The sequence below is a fragment of the Pyrus communis genome, chromosome 5, assembly GCF_963583255.1.
Source record: "Pyrus communis chromosome 5, drPyrComm1.1, whole genome shotgun sequence".
Lineage (NCBI taxonomy): Eukaryota > Viridiplantae > Streptophyta > Magnoliopsida > Rosales > Rosaceae > Pyrus > Pyrus communis.
Genome location: NC_084807.1, coordinates 16,656,593 through 16,667,600, shown reverse-complemented (window position 1 = coordinate 16,667,600; position 11,008 = coordinate 16,656,593). Strand labels below are relative to the sequence as shown.

Here is an 11,008-nt window from a genome sequence, read left to right as displayed (position 1 = left end):
GATGTAGTTTTTTGTGAAATACTCATTAAAATCCACCACAAGTTACACACACTTTCGTAATGATGGCAACTAACTACTTTACCAAATGGGTAGAAGCCTCAGCCGTAAAAATCAAGCTAGTGTGAGATTGTAAAACTTCAAAAATAATAAAAATAATAAATAAATAACAAATAAAACTTATTAAAAAATCTGAAACATGAAATATATTTGGTAAAACAACAAAAATAAATAAAATTTTAAATTGCTGTCAATAACAGTAAAAACATAAAGAAACAGAAGCACCTGATTTGAAAAGCATTGTCAGAGAGAGGGTATTTTTTGAGGCTTCAAATTTGGGAGAAGTCATTTCAGGAAGGTGGGCTTTATAGGTCAGAAAGTAAATTGACGCGCCAACAGTTCGCGCGTGATTTGCAGTTTCAAGTTCCGAAAGGGCCTAGGATATTGACTATGATAGCTGAACTTAAGAATATTGATTTAGTGATAAACCACATAAAATCACATAAGTATTTCTTTCTTGCTGAAGTATTTCACAACTTACCACGTAAGTATTTCTTTCTCGTTGAAGTATTTCACAACTTACCATGTAAGTATTTCTTCCTCGTATCCTCCATTATCAAATTAGTTTCACTGGTCGCGCACAATTCTTGAACACGTTCTTGCACAAGAGCTTTCTCTCTCTAGCTTTTCTCTCCATCTCAGTTTCCACCCTCTATTTTCTCTTTCCTATTCTGCATTGCTTGTTTTGATACGGAAATTTTCTGGTGTGCCCAAACCCCCTCCTCTCTTTTTCATCTCTCTCTCTCTCTCTCTCTCTCTCTCTCTCTCTCTCTCTTGCTCGCCTTTTCAACAAAGCATTATTCGATTTCGTCTTGGCCTCTCTTTTTTTCAACACCCCTATCTCTGTTTTCCCATTTTTCTTTCACAGCTTTCCTTCTCACAATCTCAGTTTTCAAGTTTCTTTTTGCTCTGCTTCTCTCTGGAAAAAGAAGGCAATTAGAAATGAAGGTCTGGAATCTGAAACCCTCCCCACTTTTGAATTTTCTGAATATTCATTACTTTTGCAGTCAAGATTTCCCCCTTGGGTTTTGATTCTTCAGATAACTTTTTTGGGTTTTTTTTCTGCTCAATCTTTTTTCCCTTTTGTTTTTAAGGAGCTTTAGGCATGATTGTTGATGGGTTTTGATTAAAATCTTATCAGTTTTAGAAGCTTAATTAGTCAGATGGTTCCTAATTAAGCACACAAGTCTCGATCTTCAAAGGGTCAAAAATTCTGCTTTTGGTTATTGTAGTTTTGGAGTTTCCATGAAAGAATTCTTCAGATTTGGAAGGTGTTTGTGTGATTCTAATCAGATCACTTGGTGTTTGTGTTTTGTTGTTGCAGAAGTTTGTACTGAAGTTGGATTTGCCTGATGACAAAGCCAAGCAGAAGGCTCTCAAGACAGTCTCTACTCTTTCTGGTACAAAGATATCATTATTTTACTAGATTGAATCAAGCTTCTTAATTTGGACCAAATTCATGATGTTAATTAATAATTGGTAGAAATATACTTAAATCTTTACCTTATTAATGTCATCTGTAATTGTTTGGATGGAAAGTAGTGGTTGGAAGATTTCTCCACTTTAGTTTCCTACAGAAACAGGAGATGGGAATGCACGATTTTGTATAAAAAACAAATAAGTTACCTTTTTTGTTATTGTTCATATATGACAACTTAATTAGTTGACAAAACAAACAGAAAGATGATGAAAGAAAGAGAAACAGATAAAATTCTTCAAACAAGGCTCTTTATTTGAATAATTTCGGAGAAGATGACAGCTAGCTAGCGGTGTAGTTTGCAGACGTATGCACTATAATTTGTGATTCAATTTCAAGGGGTTGAAATGTACTAGAAGTCTTACAAGTAATATACGTAATAAATTGGGTTAATGTCCTAAGATGAACTCTACGAGAACAAAAACCTCGTTTGGAACAAAAGGGTAAAAGCTCCTTTGATTTGGAATATACGTAATGAATTGGATTAATGTTTGTCTCTTTTTTTTTGTTTTTCAATTTGAAGGGTGAAATGTGTACTAAAAATTTACAAGTAATGAATGCATGAGCATGTCGAGCATAAATTCAAGCTTTGATGATGAAGAAACTTGCCGTTTGTTGTCGGAGTTGGTTATCCATGTTGCCTTCGGAGTTCTGTATAAAAGAAATATATTAGTAATGAATGGGTTTATTTTGGAAAACAATCTGTGTATGGTTTCTGCATGGTTTAGAGTTCCTAGTTTGCTCTGTCAGCAAGTTGATCGTATGTTACCACAAAATATAGGGTTCATATGGATCAATTCTTCTTGAGATAGTAGAGATGAAAACAGAGTTGAATAATTGAAATTCTCAATTAATTGTTTTGACTCTGCAATTTGTAGGCATCGATTCTATTGCCATGGACATGAAGGATAAGAAATTAACAGTGATGGGAAGCGTGGACCCAGTGAATGTAGTGAGCAAGTTGCGCAAATACTGGCAAACACATATAATCTCAGTAGGACCAGCAGTAGAGCCTAAGAAAGAGGAACCAAAGAAGGAAGAACCCAAGAAAGATGAACCGAAGAAAGAAGAAGAAAAGAAAGAAGAAGAGGCGAAGAAGGAGGAGGCCAAGAAAGAAGAACCGAAGAAAGAAGAAGCGAAGAAGGAGGAGCCAAAGAAAGAAGAAGAGAAGAAGAAAGAGCCAGACCCCGTCTTAGAGCTCGTCAAGGCATACAAAGCGTACAACCCCCACATGACTACATATTACCATGTGCAAAGCATGGAAGAGAATCCAAATTCTTGCGTTATTTGCTGAGCAAGCAAGCTTCTCGAACCCTGAGGTACTGAAATCTTCCCAATGCCAATAGGAGACCAAAATCCCAAGAAAGTAGGAGCTGCATTTGTATATATAACATGGTCTTTGCCTCATTGGAATGTTGCAAAACACTAGTAATGTGTGTAGAGCAAATAAATGTATTTTAGTGTTCTCTCTTAGTCTTATTACGGTTTGTAATGCCTCTCTTGGGAGCTTGAGCTCGCCAATTTGGTAATTTTTTTTACTGTGGTAAAAGAAAATGGGAAACTTCATTTTCTTTGGTTTTGTGGTTGGTTTGTTGTAGGGCACAGGTGAATTAAATAAAAGCATAGGTAACTCTGATTTTCTCAAGTTTGCATGGTGTGCCATGTGAGTGTATTCCTTTCAGTGTTTCTTTGTCTTTGTCCGTGAGCATACATGTGTATATGAACTGAAGGCTCATGGAGTCATGGTCCTCCTCCACGGACGAGGATCCTCTCCGGATCCTCTTTGTGAGGTTCTTAGGGATTCTCACATCCTATTCATTTATTGTACATGATATGGTCAAAAATCATTAGGTACTATTTGTGTTTAATTTTAAATAAATGATTTTTGACCATATCATGTATGATAAACGGATAGTGACACATCCCGGCCCGGGATCCACCACATCCTGAGCCCGCTCCACCACCATAGCACAATATTGTACGCTTTGGGTCCGAACCACTCCCTCACGGTTTTGTTTCTGGGAACTCATACTAGAACTTCCCAATGGATCATCCATCATGGGAGTGTTCTCGCGCGCTACTCGCTTAACTTCAGAGTTCTCATGGAACCTGAACCTAGTGAGCTCCCAAAAGACTTCGTGCTAGGTAAAGATGAGAATATACATATAAAGCTTACAGGATCCACTCCCTAGACGATGTGGGATGTTACAGATAGGATGTGAGGATCCGGATGAGATACAAATCCCTCCTTCTCGTTACCATTGTTTTCTGGCTGTCATTGATGTTTCTATTTTATATATAAGCTGCTTTACAGCTGATGGGATCATGCGTGCATGGTCCCAAGGATTCACTTGTCAATCTAGTAATTATATTTTCCTTTTACTTGGTCTCTATTAGTGTAGTAGTAGTGCCACTTGATTGGATGGTATAAGTTAGCTGATGGAGTTTTCTGCTTGAAGAATCATGGTTGGGTTGGTTGTTTCCAAATCCTTTTCAAGCTCTTCCAGCTACTTGTTTTAAAGTAGATGTATTCAAAACTCAACTCCCTATTTATGTAATGCATGAGAAATTTTCGAGATTAAGAATCATGACGTTATTATTAATTACGTATTATAATATGAATAGATGAAATGTTTTATGTTTTATGGAGTAGAGCATTAGGGTTTCGAACTTTGAGTTTAGGGTCTAGGGTTATGACACACAAATGCATGGTAACACTTGTTAATAATGAGACGATTTGTTTCAATTTTATACAAGGTAATTCAACAAACTTCCAAGAGTAGTACTTAATAAGCATTTGAGGTTGTTTCATTTTATCATTGTTTAATGATAATTAAGCAAAAAGAACAATCCTTTGTTTATGGAATCCACATGAAGAGCCTAATTATTAATTTTCAATAACTAATCATATACTAATTGATAATTAACGAGAGGCATGTGATGCTAAGAAGAATAATTTTATTCCTCATACCTGTTCTCGCCCTATGAAGTGGCAACAGATATATGCACAATCTATGACCGTACAAATATTCTTTTGACAAATAATTCTTGAATTTTAAGCTAAATTAAAAAAAATTGCATAGAGGAAATAGATACTGAACATTAAACAACATAGTGTGTATCGAAGACAATCAAAGATTCCATTACCACGTTTCAAAGCAAAACTATTTGTTGCAGTGGATCTGCTCTTTTGCAACTCTTCTGTCAACCATTTTCTGTGGGTGGTTTCGGAGCAAATGGCTTCAAGTTGTAATGTTGTTTGTATGAAATTATGAATGAAAAGTCGATAGTTTATCGTTTAATTTTTTAATGTTGTAATAAAGCCGATAATCCTTCACCTACAATCATGAATAAATATGGGGAAATAGGATCACCTTGACGTAAACCACGAGTCGAAGAGAAATTCCCAAAACAGTACCCCTGCATGAGAATTGAAAAGCCCACCGAAGTTACACACTTCACAACCAAGTTAATGAAAACCATCGAAAAATCCATCTTAATCATCATTTTCTTCAAGAAACCCCACTCAACCCGATCATATGCCTTGGCCATATTCAACTTCAAAATAACCTTCTTTCTCCCTTTCTTCCCCCGGACTTTCAAACAATGTATCGATTCAAAAGCCACCAAAACATTATCATGAATCAAATGTTAAGGAATAAAAGCACTCTGAAATTCAGATATAACATACGGCAAAACCCATTTCAACCCTGCTTTGGAAATGATCTTATACAGAACATTACATAAACTGATTGGTCGAAACTCAGTTACTCTAGTGGGAGCCGCCACTTTAGGAATCAACGCAATCAATGTAGTATTAAGACTTGCAACATCACTATTACCATTCAAAACATCTAGGCACAGATTACTCACCCCATCACGCACCACATCCCAAGACTTCTGAAAAAATAATGCCGGCATACTGTCAGGCATTAGAATAAAGAATAGTTTGCATATACATATACATATATACAAACTATTCTTTATTCTAATGCCGTATGTATTGGAAGAATCTGAAAAGAGGTTAAGCTTGGTCATTGGGAAGTATCTGGAAGGTTTTGGAGCTTGAAATATGTAACGCATGGAGTAATTCGAAAAATATTACAATTAGATCGAAAACAATAATTGGTGCACTTCAAATGTTTTCTTGCACAACCATGCATGCATTTTCTAATGAAAGTATTTAAATGATGAGAACAACATATATGAAATAAGGTCACAACCATAATGATATATTGGTCAATAAAATTTATTCTCCTAACGTAGTGCATTACAAAAAAAAAAAAAAAAAAAAAAAAAAAAAAAAAAAAACCTGCTAGGCATAAACATTCGTCTCCTAAAGTAGGAGTTTATCGCCTAAGATTTTGGGCAATGGAAATCCGTCGGCAAAGGTCGTCGTGCAAAACAAATCGTTGGACATTTTACCCAACAAAAATTAATATCCATCAGGCAACAACACCTTCTCCGACAAACATACCGACAAACGTTCGTCAGGCAAGCCCACATTGACCAAAGAGACCCAACGACAAATGGTTGGCTGACGAAATATTTTCCTTGCCAAATTTTTAAATTTTTGTTTTTTTTTAAATAAAACCCTAATTTGCCCACGAACAATTCGTCGGGCAAGCTTTATTAACAAAAAAATAAAATAAAAGATAAACCCTTAACCCAACGATTGATGTTGCATAGGGCACTTATTCCAAACGAGGGCTCCTATCGATTGGTTCAATATTCCATGCCGGAATCCCGCGCGCCTATGTTCTGAGTTGTATTCAACCCTCATTCTTCCGTCATCTCTTATGAGGGTTCCGTCATCCCTTATGTGCGGTGCCTATTGCGCATTCTAGGCATCTAAAGAAAAAATTGTAAACAATTTCTGAAATTTCTAAGCTTTTTAAAGTAGTTTTAATATTTCATACAAATTTATAATATTCCCAGAATTTATTATATTACTTAAAAAAAATTTATATATAAAAAATTTATCCTACTAATTTATAATATATCTAAAAATTATAGTTAATATTTTCTAAAAGTTTGTACTAGTCCTTCTCACCTCCCCCAAACCCATCATTCCCACCCTACCCGTCCTGCACGTACCCCCCTAACCAGTCTTCCTCCTCAACACGTTCCCTCTCCCCCTACACCATAACCTGTCCCTCTTCTCAACACGTCCCTCATGCCCGCACCTCCACCCCGTCCCCTTCCCCAACGCGTACCCCCTTTCTTCAACCCCTCAAATCATCCCCCACCCTCCTAAACTCGTCCTTCGCCAATCTCCCCAATTTTTTCCAACCCAAATTTTCGTCAAAATTATAACCTACAAATCACAAATCACAAATGCACAATAGATATCATACATTCACAGTATAAATCACAAGTGTGGATGCAAATTTCTTCCTCCATCTTCTTGGACAAAATTACACCTACAAAACAATTAAAACCTTAGAATCAAGGCCAAGAGCCTCATGCACCCACCATGAATTGGTGTGAGAGGGGGGGCTTTGGCCAAAGGACCTCCGATGCCAAAGTTAAAATTTAAAAAGAAAAGTGTTTAGATAGGTTTTGGAATTTTGCAAGAGTATCAACCTCGGTTTTTAGAGAAAAGTGGGTCATATTTATAGGGCATGCCCGGTCCTCTTTGGAGAAAGAGTGGGCGGCCCTTTGTGACATCCCACATCGCCCAAGGGAGTGATCCTTATATGTATATTCCCATCCCTACCTAACACGAGGCCTTTTGGGAGCTCACTGGCTTCGGGTTCCGTAGGAACTCCGAAGTTAAGCGAGAAGAGGGATAGAGCAATCCCATGATGGGTGACCCACTGGGAAGTTGCTCGTGAGTTCCCAAAAACAAAACCGTGAGGGAATGGCCAAAGCGGACAATATCGTGCTACGGTAGTGGAGCGGGCCCAGGAAGTGGTCCGTCCCGGGCCGGGATGTGACACCCTTTATGTGTTTTTGGGGTGTTATTTGGTGATTTAATTAGCAATTAATATATTGATTAGGAATAAATATATTAATTGGCTAATTAACATGATAAAAGGAATGTTTTTGGGAGGTTATGTAATTTATGTGGAATATTTTGTAAGTTATGGAATGATAGCTTAGCTAAAAGGGGAAAAAGAGGTAAAAAAATATATGGAATGAGATAGGTTTCGGGAACTACCTTGTAAGAGGGATTTGATGAGATGGATTTTGAATTGTTACCTTTCTTGGGCATTTTTGACTTGGTTGAAGGATGATTGCCCGCTGCTCGCACGTAGGAAACCTGTTGTACCTCAACGGTATTTTTATCCTCTCCTGTCCAGAAATCCACGTGTTGCCTTGTGATTATTTTTGGCTCCACAAATTCCCCCACACCTGTTGGGCTATTCGCGGAAAAGGGCAACAGGTGTAGAGATTTTCTTGCCTTAGGAAACTTTGAATTGTTTCCTATTTTGATGATGATTCTCTCTTTTAATAGGAAATTAGATCCTTCTAGGAAAAGGAAATAAATTTCTCTCAAAGCCTTAAAATCAACTTTGGAGAGCAATTTACTTTACCCTACGAGAGAGAGAGAGAGAGAGGGCTTAGAGAATATTTGTTCCCCCTCCTCTAGCAATCTTCTACATCTTGCCCGTGCAAAGGATTGTCTTTCGTTGCTTGCTTCGTCCTCTCATTGATTCTAGGTAAGAAAAAATTTAATTTCCTTGTCTTCATAATTTTTTTTGGAAGCCTCAGAGCTTGAAATTTGGCTCGACGGAAGTCGAGGATTTGTGGATGCAAATTTCTTCCATCATCTTCTTGGACAAAATTGCACCTACAAAACAATTAATACCTTAGGGTCAAGGCCAAGAGCCTCACACACCCATGATGAATTTGTTTGGGGGGGGGGGGGGGGGCGGCTTTGGCCGAAGGACCTCCGATGCCAAAGTTAGAATTTAAAAAGAAAAGTGTTTAGAGAGGTTTTGGAATTTTGCAAGAGTATCAACCTAGGTTTTTAGAGAAAAGTGGGTCCTATTTATAGGGCATGGCCGGTCCTCTTTGGAGAAAGAGTGGGCAGCCCTTTATGTGTTTTTGGGGTGTTATTTGGTGATTTAATTAGCAATTAATATATTGATTAGGAATAAATATATTAATTGGCTAATTAACATGATAAAAGGAATGTTTTTGGGAGGTTATGTAATTTATGTGGAATATTTTGTAAGTTATGGAATGATAGCTTAGCTAAAAAAGCGAAAAAGAGGTAAAAAATATATGGAACGAGATAGGTTTTGGGAACTACCTTGTAACAAGGATTTGATGAGATGGATTTTGAATTGTTACCTTTCTTGGGTATTTTGACTTGGTTGAAGGATGATTGCCCACTGATCGCTCGTAGGAAACACGTTGTACCTCAAGGGTATTTTTCTCCTCTCTTGTCTAGAAATCCACGTGTTGCCACGTGATTATTTTTGGCTTCACAACAAGCACACAATGTAATCATAAATTCAAACATAGGAATCACAACTTCAAAATGATTGAGAATAATATCATTCCTTTGTGGGAGTTTAGAGTTGGAGAGATTGTCAAAAGAGATAGCAAGTGTGAAAGCTAAGGAGGGATTTTGGAGCTATTTGCAGTGGGGGATTTTGTGGAGAGAGATAGAATTGAAAGTTGCTGCAAATGGAGAGGTCTCAGCTTGATAAAGAACATAAGGCCTTTCACTACTACATTTAACACTTATTGTGACGAAGCAAAGTTCGTCGTGCAAGGACATGTTTCGTCTTTTAAAGATTAACACAACGAAAGCTTGGTTGCAAAGTTGTCGTCGTGCAAATCTTGTGAAAAAGTGTTTGTATGTTGAATGAAATGCCGTTCCTCGCGCAAGGGTTCTTGCACAACGAAGCTTTGCTTCATTGCATAAAATATAGGGAACGAAGCTTGTCGTCACGCAGATAACAATGGTACAAAATCATCTTCATTGAGTAAACCTTTATGCAACAAAATTCAAGTAATTTATTATTTAATTATGAAATTTTTGTCGTTTACGAATCTGTGCGACGAATACCTTTCTTGCTTCTAATATTATGCGATGAAGGGCTTCCTCGCCCAAAGATTATTTTGTTTATTTTTTATTTTATTTTATTTTTCATCTTTTATTAAATTAAATATATTTAATTTGTTTGCAATTATTTAATTAAATTATAAACAATAATTAATGAATAAATAAAGTATTTATTTATACTATATATGTAAATGTACACACAAGTAAGAAAAATTTAAAATATCTGGGAAAAAAAAGCTACGTAAAAAGTTCTGTGAAGTCTGATAGGAGCATATTCATGCGACTTAAATGGCTTGTTCTCGTGCATTTACGTTATGTTTCTCTAGTTATTTTAGTCCTTTATGCTTCTTTTGTGTGTTTTCAGGTTCTAAGGGCTTAGGGAGCAAGAAAGTGCATTTTGAGGCTATTTGAAGCATTTTTGGGCATGGATTGGATAGCTTATCCATGGAGCCAAGAGGATGGACGAATTTGAAGGCCTTGTATGCTCTTTGGGACATAAAACAAAGGGCCTAGCCCAATCAAACAAACCTTTGAGCCATGCAAAACCTCTAGCCCAATCAAACAATGCATCACAAACCCAAAACCATCAAGAAACCATCCTTTGCCGTGCCTTCCACATCAATTCCAGCTTGTCTTCATCATTGCAGTCACTTTGCCCTTTTATTTATGCATTAAACCTATTTCCTTTCCCTAAATTGCAGCCACAATCCACACCTTTCCAACCTAGCTGCACCCTACATACATTAATTAGTCATTCTTTTCATATTGCACTCACATGCATTCACATGCATTTCAAGAACCAAAACAACATTGTGCCGTGCCTTCCCTTGCCATTTTCAGCCATCACACTTCATCATTACACCACCATTCACACCCCTTTAATCCACATGCAGCCACATATTCATTCACTTAATCATTAAGCCACACACACACCCAAAACACATCCATGCCGTGGCCTACCTTCCATTTCCAGCTTTCACATGCCTTCAAATGCATTTCCAGCACATCATTTGCTTTACATCTCCACAAACACATGCATTTACACCACCAAAAATCCCCTTGCCGTGGCTTTGACTCCCATTTCCAGCTTTGCTTCATCATTAGTCCCCCTACATTCCTCCTAACCCACATGCAACTCTTCATCATTGCAATACAAATCAGCCACTCACATGCATTCACAAGCCTTTGCCGTGTACCCCTTATACATTTCACCTAACACACATGCATTTCCAACCTAGCAACACCCCTTTAATCATTCTCCTAGCTATCATTCACATGCTCTCCTATCCATTCCTCCTATAAAAACCCTTGCATTCTCATTCATTTTCATTCATTCACTCCCCACTCCATCTCTCCATTTCTCACACCACAACTAACACAAACACTTCCCCTTAGAATCCAAAACCGTGAGTCCCCCCACCACTCCTCTACCATTTCCATAATCCCCCAAA

The 11,008-nt window shown here is 37.4% G+C and overlaps 1 protein-coding gene across 1 annotated transcript; it reads left to right on the top strand.

Annotated features, from left to right (window-relative positions):
* The first annotated feature begins 778 nt into the window (after positions 1-778).
* LOC137733885 (heavy metal-associated isoprenylated plant protein 39) lies at positions 779-3,179 on the top strand. Its single transcript, XM_068473089.1, has 3 exons — positions 779-1,005; positions 1,382-1,457; positions 2,413-3,179. The coding sequence occupies exons 1-3, from the start codon at positions 1,000-1,002 to the stop codon at positions 2,826-2,828; spliced, it is 498 nt and encodes a 165-aa protein (XP_068329190.1). The 5' UTR covers positions 779-999; the 3' UTR covers positions 2,829-3,179.
* The last annotated feature ends 7,829 nt before the right edge of the window (positions 3,180-11,008 follow it).